General features: G+C 37.6%; 1 protein-coding gene across 2 annotated transcripts in view; it reads left to right on the top strand.

The window, feature by feature from the left end:
• Positions 1-683: 683 nt before the first annotated feature.
• The window catches only part of LOC307035964 (cyclin-dependent kinase-like 1), a 49,982-nt gene continuing 37,540 nt past the window's right edge, over positions 684-13,125 (top strand). Inside the window, exons 1-10 of one of the 2 annotated variants that reach the window (XM_079675866.1) lie at positions 684-5,247; positions 5,499-5,613; positions 7,107-7,285; positions 7,647-7,768; positions 8,357-8,429; positions 9,817-9,907; positions 10,251-10,451; positions 11,834-11,916; positions 12,011-12,067; positions 12,546-12,695. In XM_079675866.1, coding sequence (XP_079531992.1) covers positions 7,118-7,285; positions 7,647-7,768; positions 8,357-8,429; positions 9,817-9,907; positions 10,251-10,451; positions 11,834-11,916; positions 12,011-12,067; positions 12,546-12,695 — 945 coding nt within the window. In that variant the 5' untranslated portion in view covers positions 684-5,247; positions 5,499-5,613; positions 7,107-7,117. Of the gene's footprint in view, positions 5,614-7,106; positions 7,286-7,646; positions 7,769-8,356; positions 8,430-9,816; positions 9,908-10,250; positions 10,452-11,833; positions 11,917-12,010; positions 12,068-12,545; positions 12,696-13,125 lie in introns of both variants that reach the window. The other variant, XM_079675867.1, reaches the window with a different exon arrangement.

Raw genomic sequence — 13,125 nt, 5'->3', positions numbered from 1 at the left:
TTCTCTCTTGCACTCCCCTCGCTCTGGCTCTCTCTCCCTCTAACTCTTCTTTTTTTTTCTGGTTCCTGTTACTCGTCTCATAGAGCGAGGAGCTCTCCGCCCAGGAAATGAGGGTAACGGCCGCAGTGTAAAACATCTGCTGTTTAACAGAGCTCTGCTGCCTGCCTTCTGTCCACATCAGGAAGCCAGCAGCTGAACACTGCAGAGCCACCAGAGCTCTCACACTATCTGCTTTCTCTGCCACTGGTGACTGACATGTCAAAGGGCTCTGCAGTGGTGCTTGTTTGTGTCAGAGGTTGCTAAAAAAGTGACAAAATAAGACTGCTAAACGTCATCACGCCGACCATTAGCAGCCTTTAGCTTAGCCATGGTCAGTGGTGTATACTCAAGTAATGCACTTCCTGTACATCTACTCCCCAGAGGTGAAGAGTGTACTTGTTACTCCACAGGCCTACAGATTTGGATTAATAATATGAAATACTGTATAATCAACACTTAAATTAGACTAGACCTGTAGAAGAAACTGAACCCAAATCTCTCATGTATTATTTTATCAACCATTCAAATTTAAGTTCAGAAATATTTTTACTAACATATTATACGAAATTATGTCTACCACTGATTCAACTATTGTCTTTTATTAGTTCAGCTAACCAATAATATTATGTATTTCTAGAATATAAAATCGACATTTCTTTACTCTTTCTTTTCAATTTCTAGTAGGCTACTGTATTATTAACAGAGTATTCCCACACTCTGGTACTTCTACTTTGACTTAGTAGAAGATCTGAGTACTTTTTCCACATCTAGGTCCCTGTATGACACTGGTTTGCGGCCAACCACATTTACCTGGTGGCTGTGAAGGTGAACGCCTAGGCAAAGAACTGGGCCCGGCATGTCTAAAAGTAGAAGGGTGGTTTTGAATGGATGGAGAGCCAACAGGGCTGGGCCGTGTGGTGCACTGACCTACGTCTGAGCGCTTTTTAAAGGTACAATTGTGTATTTTCAAAAGAAAGGCTACATTAAAACAAACCAGTGATGGTTTCAATCATTGTTGTCTCTGTCTGAGGGGTGATTCATCAAGGAAGTAAATATAGTACACTGAAAAAACTGAAACGTTTACTTTAATACAATTTAAAATGCTTTCAACTAACCTAATACAGTTTTGTGAAATCTGTTGACATAATACATTTTTATTAAAGTCAACGTTTTAGTGTATGTGGCCAACAGTTCAGTTGTTGGTCTATTTAAGGTTGTGCCCAAACTGGGTTTTCCATGGTTATTTATTGTCTTCCACTCTGTCCGACGGTTACAAAGAAAGAGCTGTTCATCAAACACTGGTAATAAACATGACGTTTAACATGGGGAAACTCAAGCAGAAACCCCCTAAAATACCAGCAATTATAACAACAGGAAATAACGATTGCTCAAACAAAGGTACTATAGACAATTTGCTACAGACTATGTCAACAAAGACACATCTCTGATTACCATTAATGATAAGAGTGGGAGGATAATATGGGTCAACAACTTTTTCTTGTGTTGGTGTGTGGGAGCTTTGATGGGTGTGCACCGCTCCCTGGTGGACAAACATAGGTAACATCTCTGCCATCTACCTGAATTACCTCCATTTTTTTTTACGATGCACCCATTTTAGTGTGCACTGTAAATATATAAAACCATCACCAGTCATAAATTGAGGTAGAGAAGGATCTCAACAGAAGTAAATATTTACAGATCACTGTGTATCACTTGCCTGAGTGATACATGATCATCTTTCTTTGGTTACATTGAAGTCCCATCGATACAGTGTTGGAAGAAATACTCAGATACTTTACTCAAGTAAAGTATGAATACTATGGTCTTCAAATATTCTACTACAAGTAAAAGTTCTGATTTCAAAATTCTACTTCAGTAAAAGTACAAAAGTATTAGCATCGAACTGTACTTAAAGTACAAAAAGTTAAACAATATTCAGCTAAATGTACTACAAGTATCAAAACTGAAAATACTTGTTATTCAGAGTAGATCATTTCACAGTACTTTATTGTGATACTTATAAGAGCATTTAAGTATTGTAGTTTGTCAATTTGGACCACATGTAGATACTGTATAGATTAGTAGTAAATACGTATGTGTTATTTTGTGTACAAAGTAACTAGTTACTGTGAGTGTTAAAATACAGGTAGTGGAGTAAAAAGTATGATATTCCTCTCTGAAATGTAATGAATTATAAGTATAAAGCAGCATTAAATGTTATGTAAAGTCAAAAATAAAGCACAATAATTGAGTAAATGTACTATCCACCACTGCATATGGGAACTGAAGATAATGAGCATTTCCTCTTATAACCACCGCTGCATCCTGTGGTGAAGGTTAGGATGTTTAGGCACTATCAGTAAGGACACTATAAAGCAGTTCTAACAGTAACAACTGAACTAAATGCATCTCCAGCAACACATGAGTTCTTGTTGTGCAAATGAGTCGAAAGGTCCAAAAATCATTTTATGATTTGTTTCACCTTCTCTCTATTCCAACTTACTTCATGGACCTCTGAACACAACCACCTCCCTACCAGCACGTCTTACCAGTCTGTCATGGGGCATTTCATACCTTCCACCACAGAGCCTCAACGCCAGCACCTCAAGGTGTCTGTCTGTCTTTTCTGAGCAACATGATCTATTGTTTTCCCTGTGAAGTCCTAAATGCGTCTCTGCCAAGGATCCCAGAGCTGTGAGGTGGAAGTAGTACTCAGATCTTCAGGTAAAAGTAGAAGTATCAGAGTGTAGGAATACTCTGTTACAAGTAAAAGTCCTGAATTTAAAATCTTACTCAAGTAAAAGTACATAGGTATTAGCATCAAAATAAACACAAAGTACTGAAAGTAAAAGTCATTATGCAAATCACCCCATTTCAGAAAAACATATATTATATGTTTTGATTATCGATAACTCTTCCGTCTGGCAGGCGGTCCCGCAGCATCAGGAATAAAACCACCATACTCAGGGACAGCTTCATCCCACAGGCCATAAGACTATTAAACGGCTGAGCTTGCACTATTTTTTATTTTAAATGTAGTTGTTTTATATATTTTGTTTTATATCTTGTAAAATTGCAATGTTGAGAACCTGCAATCTAAGTATTTCAAACATTACATAATTACACCGTAGTTGTGTATATGTCATAACAAAAAAATATTTGAATTTGAACTTGATGCATTAAAGTGTTATCAAAGCTGGTAAAGGTGCAGCTATTTGAATGACTTTGTATATTGCAGGGTAGCTTGTGAATTTACTCCAGGTGGAACTAAAGTCTGATTTAACACTTGATTATATTTCACATCCTTAATCCACATCTGTGAAGTAAGTAAAGGTATTAAATACATGTGGTGGATTACAAATACACAATGTAGCTATGTTTGTAATGGGGTGGAAGTACAACAAATTGAAATACTTTTAAGTAAGTAAGTAAATTGTACTTAAAGGTAGGGATAGGTAATTCATTTCAGAAACACTTTTTGTTATATTCCATGGAATGCTATTAACATCCCGATAGCAATGAATAAATTAAATTCTTTGACAATATACAAATATTTCATCTGTGGAAGCCGTGGCGCTGTAAAAAGCAAGTCCAATCATCTGCCTCTGCCCGCGGCAGATAATTGGATGGCCTATACCTGCTTGTCAGCCTTCCATCTCGTGCATAAACTTATCTCGTGCCCTCATTTTTTTTCGGTTGTGTACTTTCAAACTCTAGCTTACTCGAACTGGTTTCTCCATTCTTACCTACCCTACCTTTAAGTACAGTACTTGAGTAAATCTACTTAGTTACTTTACGCCAAGGGCTGTGGCAATGCAACAAGTCTCTGAGCACTTGCAAATTCTGGACGGTGAGGGAGAGAGAGAACAGAACAGGCCATAAATCATGCTACCACATCAGAGTTGGTCCTGCACACATATCGTATTGGTGGCAAAGTGACATGATACTGCAGCTTTGAAACTGCTGAGATGATTTTGCAGTGGAGTGATGCTCAGGAACTTTGGATAACAACTCAAACATTGAGTCAGACAGGACATATTTACTGATTTATTTCAAGGAATATAGGTACAGGTTCCAGGTAACAGCATTAGACGTAAATGGATCAGCGGCTCAAAAGCAAATGGCAAGAAACAACATGCAAGTTAAAGTACAGAGATGTCCTCAGTAAAGTACTTGTGACGCATTGAATGGGTGTTGTCAATGTAACTTTAGCATATAGCCGATAATTATATTATTATTGCATAGTATTGCATTTGTGCTGTTGAGTATTTTATTGTAGAGTTTATATATATTGGATGTATAATTCTACATATTTTATGTTAGTGTAACTCCTAAATAAATTCCAACAGTGATGGAAAGTACTTACTCAAGTACTGCACTAAAGTACACATTTTGAGGTACTTGTACTTTACTTGAGAATATTCTTTCTGTGGCACCACTACAGTTGCTTCACTAAATGTATTCAACAGCTTTTGTTTATTTCATTTTACTATGGATAAAGGTTATTAAACATTAAAAAATATGATATTTTTATAGATCAGATGATCCATTAAGTGCCTAAAACAATGTTGGGGAGACACAACATTAATTGGAAGCAATTTAGCTAATTGTTTAAGCATTTTTGTTATGTAAAACACTTCATAGTTCCAGCTTCTTAATTGTGAAGATTTTATGCTTTTTTCATTTACATATATCTATCTCTTTTTAATATTTTAGAGGGTTTTTTCTCTGTGATGAGTACTTTTACTCCCAATACTTTTAATACATTTTCCTGATTAAACTTTTATTTGCAACGGAGTATTTTTACAGTGTAGTATCTTAACGTAGGATAAGTATTACTGAAGTGAATACTAACGTTATAAAAATATACTAACTTTAAAGCTAAGAATAAAACAATGGAAATTGACCTACTGTGTTAGGTTTCTTCCTAAATACCAGACAACGTGGAGCGGTTTAATAGCCTACAACCTGATTGTAAATAATAAACTGAATACACAATAAATCAAAGCATTGTTAGATAATCAGTCATTAGTAGCAGTAGGCCGTGTGACGGTTAACGCTGCTTCCGGTCACCTGTCGGCCACCTGTCTCCTTGGTTACAACGAATGTGTACCCACGTGAGTGTTTTAACCTAGCCTTATTTGTGAATTATTTATATATACAGTCTATGGAATCCCCTAACGATGTGTTTCTGCGCAGTTCTCAGGGGTAAGTCAAACTTCCTAATGCTTAGTTATTAATTATCAATGACGAGGCGTCGTGGTAATGTGAAAATAGACTGAAAATGAAGAGTTAGTGCTGAGGGAAAATTATAACAAAGAGGGTTACCCTGGTAATGACGACGCACAGGGCAGGAGGATAGAGGAGGGGGGGGGGGGGGGGTATAGTATTAACAGACAGAGACCTCTGACATCCTTCTTACTGCTATCATAAATCAAACTCACCTTATGACGACATAGCCTACATGTATCTCTGCGGACTGTTGACGGACGGTTTGTTGACGGACTGTTGACGGGCTGTTGACGGAAGGACCCTCCGCAGATTGACTGCGTCTGGCGAGTTCACCGCGGACAGGTGAGTGGGACACTGACGGCGGTTTAGGGTCGGCATCATGAGTTGTGTTTGTCTACAAAACACACGTCTTCAGGACTGGGGTAATATCAGTGGGCTTAAGTAACTAAGTACATTTACTCAAGTACTGCACTTCAGTAGAACTACTTTGTACTTCTACTCCACTACAATTCAGAAGTAAATATTGTAATGTTACTCCACTACATTTAGCCTATGCAGTACCTTTAGTTAGCCTACTTTGCAGATTTAGATTGATGATAAACAGTATGATCTACTCTTAAATCAGACTTTAGTTCCACCTGGAGTAAATTCACAAGCTTCTCTGCAGTATACAAAGTCATTCAAACTAGATGCACCTTTACCAGCTTTGAGAACACTTTAATGATCAATCATTATTAACATATATATTATTCTGAAATGGACCAATCTGCACAATGACTTCTTTTACTTTTGGTACTTTAAGTATATTTTGATGATAATACTTGTGTGATTTTACTTAGTAACATTTTGAATGTAGGACTTTTACTTGTAACAGAGTATTCCTACACTCTAGTACTTCTACTTTTACTTAAGTATATGACTACTTCTCCCAACTTCTGTCAAATGGGTAGAAAGAACAACCATTAAGTCACACAATTCATGGATAATCGGTGTTTAATTATGGAATTGGCTGAGTCCGAATCTCTCAAGGATTGTTTATGATCAACAATCCAAATCAAAGTTAAGGAATATTTGACTAGCAGATTATAAAAAGTTATACCAACCACCAATTGACTTTAATTAGTTCAGCTAACCAATAATATGCATTTCTAGAATAAAACCAGACATTTCTTTTTTACTCTTGCTTTTCATTTTCTGGTACTGTATTATTATTTCAGCCCCTACAGGATGTTAAATGTATACCCTGAGAAATGAAATAATTTGCATTTCTATTCTATGCTTTTTGTTACTATTTTAATCATAATGTTTGATCTTTCACCAACAACGATATAAATGGGTAATTCAAGGGAGGGCTATTATTTTATATATAACGTCAACTAACTTTGTTTTCTTGTTTCTTGTACCTTGGCTTTATATATTCATATTGAAAAAGTTATTCATTTACTCACTATTCTGAGGTTTTAAAGTAGAACACATGGAAAGGTTAGGGTACACTTCACCTTAGAGATTCCTCCTTTAAACTTCTCAAGGTAATTGTACATTAAGGCAGTTATATTGTAAATTACTAGATTAATTAATTGTTTTCTTATAAATACGTGCTAATGTGATATAAATCCAAACATTCGATAAAGTCAGTTTAAAAAATAGTTGTTCACTTTGTTGACTGACTGAAGACATTTAGGAAAAATCTGACACAAATGGATCAAATAAGCCCAAACTATCAAAATAGACCAGTGCTTAAAAAATATGTCTTAGGTGTCTTTGATATTTTAAGGTGAATCTTTTACATCTCAATGAGGTGCTGAGCTTGTGATAAATGTTACATTTTTTGATAGGTGACTAGAAAATGGAGAAATATGAAAAGCTGGCCAAAATCGGCGAGGGTTCTTACGGCGTGGTGTTCAAATGCAGACACAGAGACACGGGCCAGATAGTTGCCATCAAGAAGTTTGTGGAATCCGAAGATGATCCTGTCATTAAGAAGATTGCACTGCGAGAAATCCGCATGCTGAAGGTGACACAAGATTAGTAACACCCAATAGTATCAAGTTGGCTTACATTTAAAACCACACGTTGACACTTGCAAGCACACCGGTTCATATGCACTCTTTAGGTTATATGATGCTAATCCACTATTGTAAGGAATGTGTCCGACACAGGTATGTATACTTGTTGTTCCAAAGAGCTATACAGACATTTCAACTTTAAAGGGATGGGAAACAAGCTTTAAGAGACTGAATTAAACAAAGAGTACAAATTTGGAGGCAATTCTGATGCAACATTTTGGCCAGACTCAAGATCCTTAATAGGTTGTATGTTGTTCAGTATGATGGTGAGTTCTGACACAATGTCCTTGTTATCTGTTGGTCCTGCAGCAGCTGAAACACGTGAATCTGGTCAACCTGCTAGAGGTGTTCAGGAGGAAAAGACGGCTCCACCTGGTGTTCGAGTTCTGCGAGCAGACAGTCCTCAACGAGCTGGACAAACACCCTCGAGGGTAAGGGAAACACGTCTACTTTCTACTTCACTACATCTTAGATAATTTAGCAATTTCTACAAGTTAAAACAACTCCGATGTATATAAATTGGTTAACATAAGCACTTGACCCGCTACAATGTTAAAGTGCTGCCTACTTATTAACGCATCAGTGATTATCATCAATTCTCTTGTTCAGTATATAAATGTAACACTAAAAGTTTCAACATTAGAACTTTTACTTTTGATATGTTTTACACTATGCTGATGATACTTCTTTCTACATTACTTTCAGTTTCATTGGAGTATCTATATAGTTTGTATATGTGGGCCTTCTTTTTGAGGGATTATCATGTTTAGTTTAGTCATGTGAAGTCACACAGCAAGACGAAGGGTTAGTGGCTGTCGGACCATTCCCTTCTCACAAGGCAGTGCAGCAGAAACTCTAGCTGCTCCTGAAAACAAAGGCGCTGTTGCCGTTAGAGACAGTCCTAAGGTTACCCGGGTGACAAGAGGGTGCGTAAAGCCACACTTCTTGTATTTTATTTTATAATAGACAAGGAAATCATGACTGGTAAATAGGTTTTGTTTGTCTCTGGTCCTCTGCAGGGTTCCAGAGGCTCAGCTGAAGAGCATCGTGTGGCAGACTCTGCAGGCGGTCAACTTCTGCCACAAGCACAATGTCAGTATATTTCAACTGCTAATATAATGTTTTTCTTTGGTCATTTTCATGTGTTTATTTTTTGATTTTCCACCCTCGGTATTTGTCCTTCTTATTTTCTAAAAGGATATATTAAGAGTTTTTAAGGCTGCATTAGAAAAATACTTTAAGCCATATCTACAGTATTTTAAAGTTACATGTTTGTGTAATATTTTCCCTCTCCTACTGTGACAACATGTAAAGAGATGGGGGGGCTAAATAAAGTGGTTTAAGAAAGATTTTGTATTTACTCAATTTAAACTGTGTATCTTTTCCACTATATTTTACAGTGTAGGCCTACATATGGCAGCTGATTTTTTTTCAAGATAAACTTGAACACATATATAACTATCCTTACATTTGTATGTGTTTTACAGTTTACTATATTATTTCATACAAAACCTTTGATACAATACAGTTTTTTGCTTTAATATTCAGTTTAACCCTTATTCCAACATTGAATTATAGTTACATGAGCATCATGCAGTATACAGAATAATTGTATCACTGTTGCTGCTCATAGCATTGCTTGGAATATATTATACTAATTCCCAGAATCTGGCAAACCATCTTATTTCAATAGCTCAGTTTTTCAGCTGTCCATCAGGCACCTGTAGACAGTGGATACTGAGAAGGATTGCATTAAACAAGAAATGTGCACCATCACAAACCACAGAACTACTCCTACTTACATAATAGAGCGGTGCAGTGTTGATATATTTTTGTAGGCCGGACCTGGAATTTAGCATCACACATTTATGATGCCAACAACGTTTTGTTCAGCAGGACAATCTCCACATATTAACACCATTTTGTTTTGAAGCGTAAATGCAGAAATAAAAAGCTAACGTAATGGCTGCGCCTCACCACCACTAAGCTAAAGGCGGAATCGTGTCGGCGTTATGACATTTAGTATTCTCATTTAGCCACTTCTTAGCTATTGTTATGACACATAGATGCTTCGGACATTACAGAGTTGAGTATCTACTGGCGTGTTTTATGTCGTCAAACAAAACGTGAAAAATCTTTTTTCCACGTACCTTATTTCACCATAAAACACGTTTAAAACCATTGACTTCGTGCATGGGGACAGGAAGCGGCAAATGCTTTTAGGGTTTAGGACTCACTGCACCACTCTTTTCTCACTACAGTTAAGAATAATTCCGGAACTCAAACTTTGCCTTCTACTCCCCATCAGGAGTCATTTAAGTCTGCAATGCGGTATTCAGTTTTCAATATTTGGTGTCTGATCTCTTGCCATTGTTCCTCCATTGCTAATCCCCCAGCCTTAATATCCGCCTCTTCCTATGTCACTAAGAGACTGTGTATCACGTTGCCAAATCCTTGATACTGAGTGTTTATGTTGCAGTGTATCCATCGTGATGTGAAGCCAGAGAACATCCTCCTCACCAAAACCGGAGTCATCAAGCTCTGCGACTTCGGTTTCGCCCGCATTCTGAGTAGGTCATCCAGAAAGCGAGTGCATTTATGTGCATTTAGCGTCTACCTCTAATGACTTATTCAACAAGAAACCGGAATCATCCTCCTGCCGACGGCCTCCTCACTTTCAATGTTTTCAATGAATGCTTTGCATAGGGGGACCGTTCAGGCAGTTAGTGCGTCTCTGTGTAGGGTGTCTCTGTTTACCCTTCGTGCATTAGGTTTCAGGGTTGTGTTACCATACATTAACATGTACTCATTCAACATGCCTTATAATCCCCTCCTCAACAATGTACCCTATTTAGTATTCATTATTCTAAGTGTATGTGTGTCCATACAAGTTATCTCTATCCACCTACTCAGCAGGACCAGAGGACGACTACACAGACTACGTGGCGACTCGCTGGTACCGGGCCCCTGAGTTGCTGGTCGGAGACACTCAGTACGGGCCCCCTGTGGACATGTGGGCCCTCGGCTGTGTTTTCGCTGAGCTCCTCAATGGGAATCCACTCTGGCCCGGGAAGTCTGATGTTGACCAGCTCTACCTTATCCGAAAAACTCTAGGTATACTGAGGGGCCACGTAAATGGGTTCTTAGCAGGAATAATCTGCTTTTGGGTGCCAAACTCAACATGTGTTTATTCAGACATTCATTAATTGACAGTTAATACGATTAGTGAATGGATTTAAGGGTAGTTCAGTTCTTAAGTTGATGAAGAAATCCGAGATAATTCAACAGTTAATGATGGATTTGTCTTGCTTATACTCCACAGACAAAGATATCTACCTTAGAGCAGACTTGGTCAAGTTGATTGATCATTAATACAATAGCTTTCACACCAGTATAAGCTTAGTCAAACTGGCAAATACATCAAAGGTTGTTTGAACTAAAATGAACTATAATGTAAGAAGAGCAATATCTCTTTCCAGAAGGATAACCCTCAGACCTTGGTGTGAGATACCTGCCAACTGTCTCACTGCACATAAGGAGAGAGACAGGTTGACATGTTTAGTTTGGTCGAAAGAAAATGCTTCCTACATGAAACTGCTCACAACAGGTCTGTGGACTATATTTAGTATTTGGGTCAAAGTGTGTTTTTTGGGCGATGTAAGAACGGCGTATAGTTACATTACATATACTTTCATCATATCGGAGAGAAGTCCCACATTTAAGGCCAATAGAGTGGTTCAGTAATTAGTCCTGAAACCAGGAAAAGACAGCATTTAACCTCTTCCGGTTCCCTCATCTCAAAGTCAACAGTTTATTGAACGTGTTTTTTGGTTAGAAGCCTGAAATAAGGTCTGTGGTTAACACGAGCTGAAGAGATTTGTACGTTTTGTTTAACGACATAAAATACCCCAGTAAAATACCCCACTTGTGAATGTCCAAAGATTTGATGTGTCTTTAAAACGGCGGTTGCTAACAAGTGAGTAAATGATCTACTAAACGTCATCACCCCAACATAATTCCCCCTTTAGCTTAGCGGTGGTGATTCACAGCCATGCAACTGTGATGTAGTTTGTTTATTGCCTAATGTTAGCCATTTATATATGCCAATCGCATTGACGCTTCAACAATCCCAAAGGGGTGTTAATATGTGAGGATTATTCTGCTGAACAGAACGTGTATCATAAACCTGTGTTATATATATATATATCTCCAACACAGCAAAACAATCTACTTTGATAAATAAGACTACAGGTAAGTGGAACAGTATGTATTTTTGATTTGGGGTTGAACTGTTCCTTAAGAAAACCTCACAAGGAAACTTGGCTTTTCTTCAGTGGACTTTGCTCTACATGGTTTGTTTAACCGGCATAGATCTTGGTTAAACATTTTTGAAAAGTCTCTTCAGCTTAGTTAACCATTTACTCCCAGAAATGGACACACTGAATAAAATAATTGGTACTGATTGATGATTTTGTTGATCTCCTTTCTGACCTCAGGTGACCTGATCCCCCGGCACCAGCAGGTCTTCCGCTCTAATGTTTTCTTCAGCGGAGTCAGTATTCCTGAACCTGACACAACGGTACGAATCCTGTTACCATTGAGAATGCACATGTTATTATTCGGGAGGCCAAGGGTTCTTGACGTCATCATTTTCCATTTATTTCTGCTATTAGGAGCCTCTGGAAAAGTGCTTCCATGGCATGTCTCTTTATGCCCTCCAAGTTATGAAGGTATGTATTCTTTATTATATACATATATAATACATCGTTTTCTTTTTTAACCAGATTTCACTCCAGTTTTCCCCTTTCATATTGTACTCAAACTCTACTTCATAGCATTTCCATTTATTTTGTATACGGTTTATATATTTTGTTTCAGTTTAAAGATGATTTATTACAGTGTATCCTAACTTATTCTTTATATTTTATATTGTGATCAATAGATTCTCTATATATACTGTTGATATGCAGGTTTGTGTTTATTGCTTTGTTTATTATATTTTTAACTCATGTGCAATGCCCTGTAACAAACAATTTTACATTTTCAGATCAATAAAGATAAATCAAGAAATGGTGCTACAGAAAATTAAGGCTATTATGTGTGAGCTCATTTTAACAAGTGTTGCCATTACATACTGTAGTTTGTCCAATTCTTTGAAATAACTAATATTTTGAAAACCAACCCTCTATGTTCACTCTGTGTGAGCAGTCCTGCCTGGTGATGGACCCGTCATTCCGTCTGTCCTGTGAGGAGCTGCTGGAGCTGCCTTACTTCCAGGAAGATGGAGTGAACTGGGGCCGTGAGGGGGAGCGCCTGGGGAGACGACATGACAAAGGCTCCCGACGCAGACAGCCTGGGGTAAGTGTGGGGAAATCCTCTCATGACCCCAAATTGACAGACTGTGCATGCTGCTTCAGCTACGCATATCACTGTCCCTATACAGACTCAATGAACACACTGCTATAGGTTAGTTTATATATTCTTAGTATGTTCCTAACAATAATAATATCATACTCATCTTTGTCCGACACAAAGGCTGCTTTCATGAAATGACTTCAACCAAGGGCAAAAAAGAGTCGGATCTTGTACTTGAGTAAACATAAAAATACCACAGTGTAGAAATACTGTTGAAGTTTGAGTCCTGCATAAAGAATGACTTAACAAAACATTTATCGGCATCCAGATATACCTAAGGTACAAAAAGTCCTCATTATACAAATTGGCCACTTTCAGAATAATATACGTTATATTTTTGGATCCTAATTATTGATTACATTAATAATAATAA

This window comes from Notothenia rossii (assembly GCF_949606895.1).
Source record: "Notothenia rossii genome assembly, chromosome: 4".
Classification (NCBI taxonomy): Eukaryota; Metazoa; Chordata; class Actinopteri; order Perciformes; family Nototheniidae; genus Notothenia; species Notothenia rossii.
Note: the sequence above shows the minus strand (reverse complement) of the source record. Positions and strands in the feature narration are given on the sequence as shown.